Genomic DNA, 15,408 nt, shown 5'->3' with positions numbered 1-15,408 from the left:
GTGTGTTGCTCTCTTTGACCCTGGACAGGGTGCTATCCCTGGCTACACATATGCACGTCTAACTACACACACACACACACACACACACACACACACACACACACACACACACACACACACACACACACACACACACACACACACACACACACACACACACACACACACACACACACACAATCTAAATGTACCGTATCAGACATGTACTTTACATTCAGTAACGCTATTTAGTTCTTAAAACTTTTATCATTAGTGTAATAATCTGGAAAGATTGTTTTAAAGGGATTAGCATCATACATATTTGGAAAGAGACTATTTAGGAGCACCAGCTGTTCATCTACTTGCAGCCATGTCTTAATGCTGCAAAATCAACTAGCTTGATTACTAAATAATGTAAAGAGTCAGTGTACATTAGATTCATTTTCACTACAATTCTCTTCTATACTCTTGACGATCTGTAAAACTCTCTCTGATCACATTTGGGTGGAAAATATTGCCTATAACTTCTCTCATTTTTCTGTCCAATGAGACAAATAGTCCATGTTTCAATTACAGTAATGACTATTAAAAGTGCCCTGCCACACGTATTTCATTACTTTGTGGTAATATCTGAAGTTCTACCATGGACTTTTGTGGAATAAATGCCTTGGTTACCTTGTTTCAAGCCATTCTTGCGTAGTATAGAAAGCCTGCAGGAAGACTCGATTTGTGCCAGTTCTCATTAATATTCAACGAGCTAAGCTGCTTGGCTCTGATTGGCTAACAGCTAGCCAATGAGAGCCTGGCTATCAGCATCCTTTACCCGGCGCAACTGGGCGAGCTCATGAATAGTAATGAGCTCAGGCAACACCACATCACCGACTGACCAGCTTATGTAATTGGCCTGATTTCTCCGTTTATTTCTTTTCAGTGGCTAGAGCTGACAGAGGAGGTAGCAGTTCATTTTCATATTCACGACATAACATAAACACATATGGACCTAACATATTTCAAAAAATACAAGTAAAAACCATTTTGTGTGGCAGGGCAACTTTTAACTCATGTTTTCAAGTGGCAGATCTTTTTTTTGGGTAGCACCGTATTCCATCTTGACAATGCTGAGTCATGTACATTTGTGAGGAAGCTCACATCTCAAACAATCTACAAAGTCCCTCTAATTCAGTCCAAATCTCATATCTCTCTGCTGGCACTGTATCAGTGGCCGTCAGAGGAAATGCGAGCTGAATACTGAACACTGAGATTCACAAGCCAACTCAATGCAAATAAACACTGAATCCAACCTAAAAGGCTTTTATGTTTAAGCCATAGAGAAATGCCTTTCATCATCCGGCAGGCTTCAAATGTGTCTGATTGATGGAAAGTTTTCAGGCAAAAAGACATCCGGTCTCAGGAAAACAGCCTCAGGTCTCAGGCGTCAGGCAAAAAGCATCAGGTCTCAGGACCACATTCTTTTTAACTTAAACCTGAAAGCCTTTTACCTTCACTGAGTGGTTATGTGCGTGAGTTGGCTCATGTTCAGTTAAGATCTCTCATTAATCTCAGTGTTCAGTATTCAGCTCACATTTCCTCTGCTGGCTGCTGATACGGTGCACTTACCCAACACAATGCAGTGCAGCTGTGGAAGCTGCAACACTTCTCAGACAGGGCACAGGTTATAAAACTATAACTCAGTGCTTTTCACATAAGAAACAAGTGAGCTTCAAGCTCGCCACCCATTCTGTCAGAGGCTGACAGATATAACAGATTACAGTGTCAAATCCAGGTAAGTGTATATTCAAAAAATAAAATTCATATCCCAAAGGGTACACTGATGACAACTTGACACAAGGTTTAAGTATTTTATCACAGTTATAGTTGTAAACTAGTGAGCAACCTGCACGTCTCACAAGAAAGCTTGTGACATCCAATATGAGGAACAACCGGAAATTATCAATCAATATACCTTCAATACAGTATTTGTGAGTAGTTACAGTCCATGTTACTACTACAGATAAAGCTGATGAAGCTGAAATAATAGAATATAGTATATCACTTACAATAGTATATCTTATTAAAGCCACTTGCTTCTCCCATTTTTAGTAAATTGTCATATGTGCCTTGTGACACCTGCTTTCCTGCTTTACTGCCTATAACATAAATCATGCAAAAGACAGAGAGACCCAGTACACTGACTATAAAGCACATTTAAAATTATTCCTCGAAGCAAAAAATATTATTGCCGTTATGTCCTGAAACTGATGTGCACAGCCACAGGGCTTTCTTTCCCAGCTTTTGAATTTCTATATCTGCACAAACAAGTTTTGATTATTAATATGCATCCCTTACATTATAATACAGCCAACATTCAGCTGGGATGGTTTAATAATAGATGAATCTTTAGTCACAAAGCTATAAAAGTAAAAAAAATATGTATTGTTTTGCTGTTCACTGAATATAAACAACTTCATGTTTATTTCACTGCTTATTTAAAGCACTTTGTATCTTCTGACATTCTAAAATTACCGATTGTTATCCTTTATAAAAGTCTGCCCATGATGTTTATGGTATACAGTATGAATACACATTTCCCTAAAGTACATCACTGTGATGATTCCACCACAAGTTTCAATGACCTTTCTGTTACAGTAGCATCCAAAGAATAGTCAGCCAAAAAGGCCTCAGCCAAAATCAATAACTCCCCTAAACCCTCAACAACTTTGAACATCAGAGACACATTACTTCCATCACTCCCTGCTGTGTGTGAACAGTGTTTCATCTCACCCAAAAGCAAATGCTAAAGACTAAGTTCTATTCCACCTTGACCAGAACATTAAATACTGTGGTCCGTTACATCAGGTTGGTACTGTGATAATCCTGAATAAGGAAAGGTTAATGGAATATTTGTCCTGCCGAATGTGAGGATTAAATACTGTTAGGCTCTCTATCAAAGGGCTGCAGAAGAAACCACCAAGTAGTATCTAAGAAGTGATCATTCGTGCGATCAAGACTAATCTTTTTAAATGAGTCTGAAGGATAGTTTTCTCTTAGTTTTTGTCTGTCTGTCTGTCTGTCTCTTTTTATATTTCAATTGGCAATCACTCTCTTGTTATATACTTTGTTGTATACTTCCTTTTTCCATATTTCTCAGACTCTCTCTTGCCTGCTGTCACTCCAAGCTCTGTCATTTGCTCTCACTTTCACAGTGTTTGGTGTTTTAAGCCCCCAACGGCAGCGCTGCCTGGTAGGCACTAGGATTATTAGGCAATGGTTATGGTTATGGTTATGGTTAGGGTTAGAGTTAGGTGCCTTGAAGTCAATGGTTGCAGCGCTGCCTTGAAGTCGACGTTGGAGGCTTAAAACAGTAAACACTCTCTCTGCAATTTACACTTGTCATCCTGGCACTACCTGTTAACTTTAACTTAAAAGGAACACCATGTTTTAAAAGTAACTCGGTCCATGTAATCACTAAAATTGTCTACTTTTATTTCTGGGGGAGAAACATTTGTTTTACTACTCTTTAATCCTTACATACTACCTTCCCTCTTCAAGCTGTGAGTTGTTGCAGTGATGGTTACAAAACAGTGCAAATTTAACAGCTCTGATTACTGAATATATCATTGCTTTCATGATTCTTTTTTCCTTCTTTCAGTGTCTTATCAGCTGTGCTCTCTCATGCAGACTCTCCAGCACCAGTAAGTAAAAAGCTGTCAGTCAGAAGAAACCCAAGTTAATTGGATTGATTCCTCTCATCTTCCTCTCAGTCAGCTAGGAGTGAGAATATGGAGGTTTGTATAACATATACTGCCGATTTAATGTCTGAGCACAAATGCTTCTGTCATATTTTGACGCAGCATATGGCCACTTCAACAATAGCAGGATAACATTCTTGATCTGAGACATTTTACAATATGGTGCAATACTGACAGTTTCAAACATTGTTACAAAATGTGTGATGGTGGATGGCAATACAGTGTTGCAGAATCTGCTTTGCAAAACACATTTTCTATGTAACTCGTATGTTAAAATATAACTGTACACTATATCATTTAATTGGAAATTGGAACTTCTAGGTTCTTCAACATGAAAGGAGATGTAAGTATCTGTCTGCGGCTTTTGGCTGTGGGAAGATCTTTCAAAGGCTCGTCCAATTATCATAACCCTAAAAAACAGTATTCACTCATAGCCTTCAATATATCGGCTAATTGTATACTATGAGCAAGATGGTCTGGGTAATTGCATTATTTTGAAATTGTCTTCAATATATGTAGGCCTATTCTGCCTTAATGAAAGTGACTAGCCTGTGGCTAATTATGAAGACAATCTGTGAATATCCAGTGGAGGGCAGTAAAGTTCACTTTCAGCAAAGCCACAAGAAAAAGAAGAAGAGAGTCATCAACACTGAAACATGGCAAACGACAAGGTCGGAGTTTTTAACTTTCTACGCTAACTTAGATATTTGGCATCACTATATTATTATAACAACAACCCGCCTGACTTATTGTGTCATTCAGCAGTCATCAAATAATGTTAGCTGATGTTAGCTCATGAAGTACAGTTTGCAGGCTATTTTAACGGAGCGATATGGCGTTGGTTAGCTAGCTAGCTAGCTATATAAATAATCACGCTTGATGTATTGGGGGTGTTTTACACATATGTACAGTGCTGTGAACACATTAAACATTAAGCTGACGATACTGAAGTTTTGAGGCGTCTGATTAAGCAGTTAAGGACAGTTAAGGTTAATGGAAACTTCGCTCATCCACTGAGCCTCCGTTTTTTTGCACCTCTTACTGACAATTTAGGTAAAGCATTAAAGCTGTCTGAAACGCAGTTTTAAATAATCTTTAGCCTCTCTCGGATAATGTAACGTTAGTCCTTTTGATCTTGTTTTCCTTTATCTTATGGGAAATGGGGTATATAAGCCTGGAAGCAAACGTGTTTTACTTATTTCTATGTTTTATTTTACCTTAGGTCCTAGTTGTACTAAGTCATGATACTTAAACGTTACTAGCATGCACCGTTTTTATGTATTTTTTATTTTGATTGTCATTATTGTCAAAATACACAAGTTACAATGTTTTACCATTTCTTGTTGGCTCTATATTTCAGAAAACCGCGTGTCAGCTACACTAACCAGTTTGTTTGTGTCTGTGTGTATGCAGGGTCCTCTGGGCCAGCTCAAGGACCTGGTGGAGTTGAAGGACCAGCTGGAAGACATCCAGAGACGGATGGAGGATGAGATACAGGCTGGGGTTCCTCCAGTAAGGCTCACACTAATATGTACTAGCTCAGGTTACTCTGCCTTAAATTTTGCTCACAGGCCAGGCAGTTATAAAAAAATGTATTTCTACTATGCAGATGTAGATATAGAACCACTGTTCAGACTACTAGGCCTACGTACCAGGTCTAATCTCTCCTTTCCTCCTCAGGGAGGCAGTCTGCTGGCTTCTCCTTTTCTCAAGGGTTTTCTGGCTGGGTACATTGTTGCAAGGCTACGTTCTTCAGCATTACTGGGTGTTGCCGTAGGGACGTGTACAGGAATCTATGCAGCGCAAAATTATGCTGTTCCCAATATTGAAAACACCGTCAAAGACTACATACGCAACCTGAAAGGAGGACGCAAATGAGAAGAGCGGAAGAAAAGTGAGGAGGAGAGACGTCTACAAGCACAGGGTGCCATTACAGCTGCACATGGGAACAGATATTTATTTCAATAGTTATTATTTCCACCTTCCACATGGATAAGTAAATAGAAATATTCTAAAGTAGCAAGCCCCTTTTATGAAGTAAGGTAAAACGGTGATTATTTTCATATTTCTTTTGATAATGTATACACATCAATTTTGTGATAAATTCAGGATGTAAGCAGCATGCGGAAAGGATTACAATTCAGGTAATTTAAACACAGGAGATCCCATATTTCTTCCCAAAATGGTCAGTGATTTAAATTTAAACTACAACCTATAAGATAATTATTATAACTGCTATAAATGCTTTCTGTCCTCAACCCTGTCCTCCTGCAATATGTGCATTCTGAAGAGTTATTGATACATAATGAGACCAACCAATATCCTCATGTGCAAGCCAGCTGTGTTGGCTATTACACCTCCTTTCTTTAAAAGGTTCACTCGAGAGAAACACACCATCTAGTTTGATGTCCAGATAGATATAGTAGTATATAGAGTATTGAGTCTATCCAAGAGGAATTTTTTAAAGAAAATTGTCTGCCCTCTAGTGGTCAGAAAATCAATTATAGCAGCCTTTAATAATTTTCCATTTTTGCTCTGTAGGGTAATAGAGCATGTAAATGTTGCCTCACCTCACACTCAAGGTGCTCTTCCGTGTAAATCCTGTGAAAACCCTTCATGTTTGCAGCTGTCAGAGCAAGGTGTGGTGTGACATCTTTTCAGGGACAACACACCACTCCATGTGGCTATGGGTCAATTTTTCACTCGGTAAAGCATTTTTATTTTTAAATACAATTATAGTCCTCATCTTTGTAGAGGTTCATTCATGACAAATAAACCGTGACTCCAAAAACACACTTGATTAAAGAAAAATAAGTATTTATCTAGATATTCCACTTCACACTGCTTAAAAAAGGTCAGCCTTCAGCCTGCACACACAGTATCAAATTAATGTACGCCAAAGTGGAATTTTTGTTTTAAAGATGTAAATTCGTTTTAACTGCACTTAGGGGCTTTAACAAAACAGGAAAGCATGTGTTAAAGTATTAGGTAAAATATATATATTGAGAGTGCCTACTCTGGTCTGGACTTGACATTATCATCTCATGCCATATGTGCAATAGCCTTTCCTGATGTGGTTTGGCTGCCTATTTCATATGCTGGAAACTAGTTGATCTTTTGCACTTGTAAGAATTTTAGGGGTTTAAAGCTGTTATTTTGTCTTTCCACAATCAATGATTTTCTTTATTGTCCAAGAAATGTCAAAACCTGTCAAAGAAAATCCGTATTATAGTGACATGTACCAAAACGGTGTCTGCATCATGTTTTGATGAGTTGTGCGTACTGAAAGGTGTTATTTTTTTAGTTTTTTTTTTAAGGAAGAGATTTTAACTGTAAAATTGATAAATGAACAATGCAGTTGCTGCAGAACACTAGTCTGAAAGTCTGGCATATATTTCACTGAGGTGAATAACCTGAATATGTTTTGTGTTAAAGCTTTAGTGCGTAAATTTTTGATTTTAAGGAACCTCCGTTACATTCAACCCATTGCTAAATGAGTTGCTACAAAGCTAGGTAAGACGATCAGCTCCACACAACTCTCTCTGTATTTCTCAGTATGGCTATGTTCAGAAGATTAGGAATAGGAGTTTTCACAACCATAGGTACTGTATTGCTGCCGTTAATATTAATGCACAATGCTTATGTACACAGACCTGACACAAAAGCCATATTTTAGTTCAGATTGAGGTTGTGTTCATTTTAGTTTTTACTTTGACTGGAAAGTGTAGAAAACTGTGTACTATATGTTTGGTAACTGGAACAAAGAAACAACTTGTGCCTATTGACAATCATTATGTTGCTGTTTGTATTGCATGCCCTTAGTTTCTTTAAGTTATGTCTATTATGTTTTTGCATGTTTTCTTGTTTTGTTTTTTGTTTTTTTGTTTTAGTAATACCTTTCTTATACACTTGATATGCTGTGGAATATAGAATTATGAAGGGTCAAATGTCGGTGCCTTATTCCACTGGCTAATCTGTCTTGTCATCATGGGTTCTTACTCAGTTTGAAATTCCTTTTGTGATATTGTAAAAGAAAACCACCAAAACTGTCTTTAAGAGTTTTATTTGGGTTGTAAAATAAATGGTGGAAATACAGTTTACAGTTGTCTCAAAAGTGAAGTATTCCTGGTTTCTGATTGCGCCTAAATGGGTTGTGTGTGTATTTGAATCACAGTTTCATCTGCTCAACTTTGGCTACAGATTCAAGTGACCACACTGTTAATCTAAATATTCAAAATACTGTATATTAAAAATTCTCTTGTCTTCCCAACATGGACTTTTTTTTTTAATCAAACTGACATAGGACAAAATCAAAATCCAACATTTTAAGGTTGCAAAACAAACTATTTTAAAATCTTAACTTGAGAGATAGTGGTTTGTATGATGGAGATGTCATTGATAGAAAAAAAAGTCATCAATGCGCATATACTAGCTGCAGGTGAGTTGCAATAAACTGATAAGATGATAGCAAGCAGATTATTATATCATTTGTAAATTTATCAGCAGTGTATATATAACCAATAAAATACAAATATGATGGCGTTTAGATGAAGATGTTCTGTTGCTCGTCTGGAGGAGATTTCATCAACTTCAAATGCCAAAGAAAGTGAAACAGAAGACAGATAATGAAAAAATACAGTTGATTCAAAGTTTTAGCAGCAGTAGAAAGTAATCTCCCTTTGAATACACCCCTTTCCAAATGTATTTAAATTCAAAGTCTGAAAAAATGCTTAACAGTATAGTGGAGAGGCTAATAATCACATGCTATATTCAGTACTACTTACAGATATTTACTGTATACATACATACAGTGGTGTGAAAAAGTGTTTGCCCCCTTCCTCATTTCCTGTTCCTTTGCATGTTTGTCACACTTAAGTGTTTCGAACATCAAACCAATTTAAACAAAAGTCAAGGACAACACAAGTAAACACAAAATGCAATTTGTAAATGAAGGTGTTTATTATTAAAGGAGAAAAAAAAATCCAAACCATCATGGCCCTGTGTGAAAAAAGTGATTGCCCCCCTTGTTAAAACATACTATAACTGTGGTTGTCCACACCTGAGTTCAATTTCTCTAGCCACACCCAGGCCTGATTATTGCCACACCTGTTCACAATCAAGGCATCACTTAAATAGGAGCTGCTTGACACAGTAAGGTCCACCAGAAGATCCTTAAAAGCTACACATCATGCCGAGACCCAAAGAAATTCAGGAACAATTGAGAAAGAAAGTAATTGAGATCTATCAGTCTGGAAAGGGTTATAAAGCCATTTCCAAAGCTTTGGGAATCCAGCGAACCACAGTGAGAGCCATTATCCACAAATGGCGAAGACATGGAACAGTGGTGAACCTTCCCAGGAGTGGCCGGCCGCCCAAAATTACCCCCAAGAGCGCAGCGACGACTCATCCAAGAGGTCACAAAGACCCCACAACAACGTCCAAAGAACTGCAGGCCTCACTTGCCTCAGTTAAGGTCAGCGTTCATGCCTCCACCATCAGGAAAAGACTGGGCAAAAAATGGCCTGCATGGCAGAGTTCCAAGGAGAAAACCACTGCTGAGCAAAAAGAACATCAAAGCTCGTCTCAATTTCTCCAGAACACATCTTGATGATCCCCAAGACTTTTGGGACAACATTCTGTGGACCGATGAGACAAAAGTGGAACTCTTTGGAAGGTGTGTGTCCAAGTATATCTGGCGTAGAAGGAACACTGCATTTCATAAAAAAGAACATTATACCAACTGTAAAATATGGTGGTGGTAGTGTGATGGTCTGGGGCTGTTTTGCTGCTTCAGGACCTGGAAGACTTGCCGTGATAAAAGGAACTATGAATTCTGCTGTCTACCAAGAGATCCTGAAGGAGAATGTCCGACCATCTGTTCGTGTACTCAAGCTGAAACGAACTTGGGTTCTGCAGCAGGACAATGATCCTAAACACACCAGCAAGTCCACCACCGAATGGCTGAAGAAAAACTAAATGAAGACTTTGGAGTGGCCTAGCCAAAGTCCTGACCTGAATCCTATTGAGATGTTGTGGTATGACCTTAAAAAAGGCCGTTCATGCTCGAAAACCCTCTAATGTAACTGAATTAGGACAATTCTGCAAAGATGAGTGGGCCAAAAATTCCTCCAGGACGCTGTAAAAGCCTCATTGCACGTTATCGCAAACGCTTGGTTGCAGTTGTTGCTGCTAAGGGTGGCCCAACCAGTTATTAGGTTTAGGGGGGCAATCACTTTTTCACACAGGGCCATGATGGTTTGGATTTTTTTTCACCTTTTAATAATTAACACCTTCATTTACAAATTGCATTTTTGTGTTTACTTGTGTTGTCCTTGACTATTGTTTAAATTGGTTTGATGTTCGAAACACTTAAGTGTGACAAACATGCAAAGGAACAGGAAATGAGGAAGGGGGCAAACACTTTTTCACACCACTGTACATACATAGAGAATCAGAGGAACACCATACATGTACTCACCACAGTATCAGACAGCTACATCAGGCACAGTCAGCAGTTTGCTCATGCCACCTACAAAGACAGAAACTTGACTGTCAGCTACATTATATCTTAAATCATGGTTCAGAAATAATCATTAGTTTAATAGTATACATGTTTTAGATTTTTTAAATCTGGATCCAGATCTGCTATGTTATTGGTGATAGTTGTATATACCAGATGTTTTTTCATATAATTAGTGCAGTATTTCATTTATAAAATGTCAATATTAACAATAATACGTATAATAAATTATTTAATTAGAAGTTTTGTATAGTGAAATTGTGAAATCCAGCATATTTTCCATGAAACTAAGCCTTAAGCCTTTCTTAAGTTTATCGTCTTCATTAGCTTTGTAGCAACTCATTTGGCAATGGCTTCAATGTAACGGACGTTAATATCAAAAAGTTACGCACTAGAGCTTTAAGGGAAAATAAAGCTGTTTTGATTTAAACCATGACATACATTAACTAAAAACATGAATACAACATGCAAACAGTGGTTCAAAACTGCACGAAACAAAAGTAAGTGAGACGGCTGCCAAAATCTGATCTCAATCTGACTTCATGACCAGTTATCATGTCTCACCAGTGAAGACAGCTGCACTGCAACTGGCCTGTCCTTTCCTCAGGGATCCAGCGACCTCTAGCCCGTTGACTGGGTTCACACACCAGCAGTGGTGTCTAAAGCACTGCTGGGCCTGGTAGAGGCCCCGCTCGTCACAAGCGGGGCGGAAACCTGGGACCTGCACAGTCTTCACACCAGCTGCCTCCAGCTGGCAGTCAGTGGCCTGCAGAGGGACTGGGAGAAGAGAGGAGAGGAGTTAAACGTCATTTTAATCACAAACATTCTAACGTGTAGATAGATAAAGATTGATTATCAATTCATACACTGTAATATATACACACATATAGTAAATATATACAGAACATACCATTATTTTCTGGGACTTCAGTGGAAGCCTCCTGCAATACAACTAGTGAAATTAGAACTGAGGAAAAGATTATTAACACATCTTAAACTTGATTTTACAAGAATATGACAGGATTCATTCCACAAGAGGAACAAGACAGAAACATTACTGTGTGACTATATTAAAGGTGGATTGTTTTTCTATCATATCATTAATTAATATGATGATGATGAATATAATTATTCAAAGAGTATACCTGCACGGCCATTGTAACTACAGCCTGACTGTTAAATAGCTTGGCTTCTATGTCAGGTGATATTATCTTATCAGCATATTTTCAACAATAGAGAAACACCAAAGATCCATCTGAGAATACTGAAAAGTCTACTTTTAGTATTGGATTTATTTTATTTATTGGTTATTTTTTACCCTGTCCACATCCATTAGCTCAGGCAAGGCGTTCATGGGCATGTGCATCCGCACGGGCATAGCAACTACAGACAGAAAGAGTGTGTGTGAGAGGTAGAAAAAAACAGATTGATTAACAAAATGAAAGTTAGACCCTAACAGAGATCTCATGAGTAATAGGATTTTTTTCTTTCTGACATTTGACATTTTCTCTTCTATTATCATTTCATTATATTATTTAAGCTGCTCACAAAAGACATTCTGCTAAATACCAACAGTGTACATTATATCCCTCCTAATCTGAATTATATTTGGCCTCCTCACCAGATCTTCCCTTTGTCATTTGTGACTGCAGGTTGTTGTTTTGCTCCTTCAGAGACGTGATTACGCCCCTCTGGCTGAGGAGGAAGTAGGCGATCATTGCCTGGCCCACAATCAGGACACAGGCCAACAGGGTTATACCTGCCACCTTATAGGCCCGGGAGGAGCGGCCACTGGAAAGCAGTAAGAGAGAGAAAGAGGGAGGTGGTGAGGGGGGTGTATGTAGAGAAAGAGAGGAGAAACACGTTTAATTTGGAATTTGGAAACATATACATATTGGAATGGAATCAGAAGGACAAACAAAGAGTGATAGACAGTTGAAAATGAGGCGGGACATCAAGAAGAAGTCTTTAATGTGACCGGGCGTCGTGCATTATAATCAGCCATTTCAACTGTTCACGGACTGGTGCATCTTTCTTGATTAATGAAAGATTAAAACAAGGGGGAAAAGACATAATTTCTATCTGCCACTGACAAGGAGGTCATAGGGACTAAATCATTAGGTGGGAGAAAGAGATCAAGAGAGACAGAGGAGAAGAAATAGACAGGAAAGTGAGGGAGTGGAGAAGAATGCAAAGTATGAGGAACTTCATAGAGGCTGAGAATCACGGCAATTCAATGTAACAGGAAGCTCAGCCATGTTATTCAGCATATATACAGTATGTCACCACCAACTGAGAGATGACATCAGCTGTTGTCAAGCAGAAGCTTAACTGAAAGTTTGACATTTCTTTGCATCATGCTTGTTTAGCTCACACCGAGGCCTCCTTTGGAAATCCCCCATTGCTTTAAATGTTGTGTCCTCTCTGAGACTGCTTTTAAATCTCAACTAAATGGTGTGTCTACTCTGTGATGAATTTATGCTAAAAATCCTTAAATACAGTCTTGTTTTTTAATTTGCTAATAAAGACATTTTTTCATTGAAGTGGCATTTGAAAACATAACTAAACACATGAAATAAAATAAGAAAACAAAATGACGACATCCACAGACTTTTAGTAGAATTACAATCCATTTATAGGACTGTACACTTGTTTTGGCAAATTAGATTTTCCTTATCTACAACTCCATGTATAGAGTTCTTTATGTATATCTATGCTCTTTCCAATAATTTCTCTACAATATCAAAATAAATGAGCAGACTGGAAGCTTGATTGGTAATCCATCACTTTTGTCACAGTTAAAGTCAATTGTATTTATACAGCCCAATATAAAAAATCACACTAATTTTCCTCAAGCAGCTTTAAGCAGTTTCGTTATTGTTGTTTTGGTAATTGTTTATTAAGTGCTGACAGATAGACAAGTCTGTCTACATATTCAGTGTGATGGAGCACACAAATCAACCAATTTTCAAGAGTCTGCTGATTGATTTTAATGGAGATTAATGGAAATCAATGGCTCATTGGAGGGCAGATAATATACACTCAAAGTTCTGAAGAAGAGCACCATGGTTTATAAAAAATGGTTCCCTGTAAATTAAAGTATGTAGTTTGTAGTAAATGGGTTAAAACATTTTTATTACGTTATTGGTTTTGGTGCCACCAATACAAACTTTAGATTAGTTAACAAATTTACAGTAAATGGTTAACTTTGTTGGGACCAGGTTTATGGTTCTATGGGACCCCATAAACATAAAAAAAAACAAGTCCATACACAATCCTTACCCCTGTGCATTGATGGCTGCCTGCTGGTTGGTAGCTGCCAGGAGAGGCTGGTTTTGGGTCTCGGGGTCCGACATCTTCACACAAACAGAAACCTGTTAAAACACATACATATCCACATAAGTGATTAAAACCAGTATATGATGGCAAAAAATGCACACATACACGTAAGCACGCGCGCACGCACACACACACACACACACACACACACACACACACACACAGAAATTACCTTATTTCAGGTGAAGTCAAAAGCTGTTTCACAAATAGGCTTTTAATGACAGAATTCAGTGAGGTTTTACCTTTATGTCTGAGGAGAGACAGAAGGAACTGAAAGCAACAGGCGGGGAAAACCTGCACTCACAACAACCCAACTCTGGCTGGGTTTTTTAAAACCAAATTCTGATTGGTTCCTCGTGGTGACGCATCATCTGTTACCAGGGGCAGAGTTAAAAGATATCTAGCAATCATGAAACAACCGATTGAGAGGTTTATAGCCCCTTTAAATTAACCTAAGGGAAGAGTGAATCCTTCAGTACTAAATACTGCTGTAGGTGAAAAGGTTGAGATACGACTACTCTACTATATAGTTATGCGGACGACACACACATTTACATAACCTTATTGCCTGGGGACTATAGTCCAATACAAAAACTGACTAAGTGCATTGAACAAATTAACGACTGGATGTGCCAGAACTTACTTAAATTAAATGAAAAAAAAACTGAGGTGGTTGTTTTTGGACCAAAAGAGGAACAATTAAAAGTCAGCGCTCAGCTTCGAACGACAATGTTAAAAACAACAGACAAAGCCAGAAATCTTGGTGTAGTCATGGACTGAATTTCAACAGCCACATTAAGACAATTACAAAGTCAGCTTATTATCACTTTAAGAATATATCAAGGGTTAAAGGACTTATGTCTCAGCAGGATTTGGAAAAACTTGTCCATGCTTTTTATCTTTTTGGGACCCCCTTGAAAACAAGATGATACATCTCAAGGGGTTTATCCTAATAATAAACAAAACAAAGACTTGACTACTGTAACGGTGTCTTTACAGGTCTCCCTAAAAAAATCAATCAGACAGCTGCAGCTGATTCAGAACGCTGCTGCTCGAGTCCTCCTCACTAAGACCAAGAAAGTAGATCACATCACTCCAGTTCTGAAGTCTTTACACTGGCTTCCTGTGCCTCAAAGAATTGATTTCAAAATACCTTTGCTGGTTTATAAATCACTAAACGGTTTAGGGCCAAAATACATTTCTGATCTGCTACTACACTATGAACCACCCAGACCTCTCAGGTCGTCTGGGACAGGTCTGCTTGTTGTCCCCAGAGTCAGAACTAGACAGGGGGAAGCAGCGTTTAGTTTTTATGCTCCACATATCTGGAATAAACTCCCAGAAAACTGCAGGTCCGCCGCAACTCTCAGTTCTTTTAAATCAAGGCTGAAGACCTTTCTTTTTGATGCTGCCTTTCTTTAAATAATTGTTAATTTCTTATACTGCACTGTACATTTTATTCTTGTATTGTATCTGTTTCTAATCTTTTATATATATATATATATATATATACTAGTGTAGTGGATTCTACACTTCTAATGATGCAACTCAGTGTCTTTCATTTAGAGCTGCAACGATTAATCGACTAGTCTATCATTAATTGCCAACTATTTTGTTAATTGACAGAATTCAGTGAGGTTTTACCTTCATGTCTGAGGAGAGACAGAAGGAACTGAAAACAACCAATTTTCTGATTGGTTCCTCGTGATGACGCATCATCTGTTACCAGGGGCAGAGTTAAAAGATATCTAGCTCTCATGAAACAGCCGATTGAGAGGTTTATATTCCTTTTATATATCTGTACATGGTTTACATTTTGTA

General features: G+C 38.1%; 2 protein-coding genes across 4 annotated transcripts; one reads left to right on the top strand and one right to left on the bottom strand.

Annotated features, from left to right (window-relative positions):
• The first annotated feature begins 4,343 nt into the window (after positions 1–4,343).
• LOC144532902 (SLC35A4 upstream open reading frame protein-like) lies at positions 4,344–7,102 on the top strand. Its single transcript, XM_078273865.1, has 3 exons — positions 4,344–4,399; positions 5,142–5,240; positions 5,409–7,102. The coding sequence occupies exons 1-3, from the start codon at positions 4,385–4,387 to the stop codon at positions 5,604–5,606; spliced, it is 312 nt and encodes a 103-aa protein (XP_078129991.1). The 5' UTR covers positions 4,344–4,384; the 3' UTR covers positions 5,607–7,102.
• A 673-nt stretch (positions 7,103–7,775) lies between these two features.
• Positions 7,776–13,911, bottom strand: LOC144532901 (HLA class II histocompatibility antigen gamma chain-like). Of its 3 annotated transcripts, none has more exons than XM_078273863.1 (8): positions 13,830–13,911; positions 13,531–13,622; positions 11,870–12,039; positions 11,567–11,631; positions 11,159–11,189; positions 10,813–11,025; positions 10,207–10,257; positions 7,776–8,316 (listed from the first exon to the last, which is right to left on the bottom strand). In XM_078273863.1, the coding sequence occupies exons 2-7, from the start codon at positions 13,602–13,604 to the stop codon at positions 10,214–10,216; spliced, it is 597 nt and encodes a 198-aa protein (XP_078129989.1). In that variant the 5' UTR covers positions 13,605–13,622; positions 13,830–13,911; the 3' UTR covers positions 7,776–8,316; positions 10,207–10,213. The 3 variants fall into 3 exon arrangements, with proteins under 3 accessions (XP_078129989.1, XP_078129988.1, XP_078129990.1); XM_078273862.1 differs by having other exon boundaries at positions 13,760–13,869; XM_078273864.1 differs by having other exon boundaries at positions 13,531–13,604; positions 13,760–13,868.
• Between the last annotated feature and the right edge of the window lie 1,497 nt (positions 13,912–15,408).

Source organism: Sander vitreus, chromosome 17 (assembly GCF_031162955.1).
Source record: "Sander vitreus isolate 19-12246 chromosome 17, sanVit1, whole genome shotgun sequence".
Classification (NCBI taxonomy): domain Eukaryota; kingdom Metazoa; phylum Chordata; class Actinopteri; order Perciformes; family Percidae; genus Sander; species Sander vitreus.
The sequence above is the reverse complement of the archived record's forward strand: the minus strand, read 5'-3'. Positions and strand labels throughout refer to the sequence as shown.

Bases quoted from the DNA above. Each gene is read 5' to 3' on its own strand.
- LOC144532902 (XM_078273865.1), top strand. The intron at 5,241-5,408 runs GTAAGGCTCACA...TTTCCTCCTCAG, and splicing joins TACAGGCTGGGGTTCCTCCA to GGAGGCAGTCTGCTGGCTTC.
- LOC144532901 (XM_078273863.1), bottom strand. From the start codon at position 13,604: ATGTCGGACCCCGAGACCCAAAACCAGCCTCTCCTGGCAGCTACCAAC. The intron at 11,190-11,566 runs GTAAAAAATAAC...GTTGTATTGCAG, and splicing joins AGCTAATGGATGTGGACAGG to GAGGCTTCCACTGAAGTCCC. The intron at 11,026-11,158 runs GTATGTTCTGTA...CTCTTCTCCCAG, and splicing joins TGAAGTCCCAGAAAATAATG to TCCCTCTGCAGGCCACTGAC.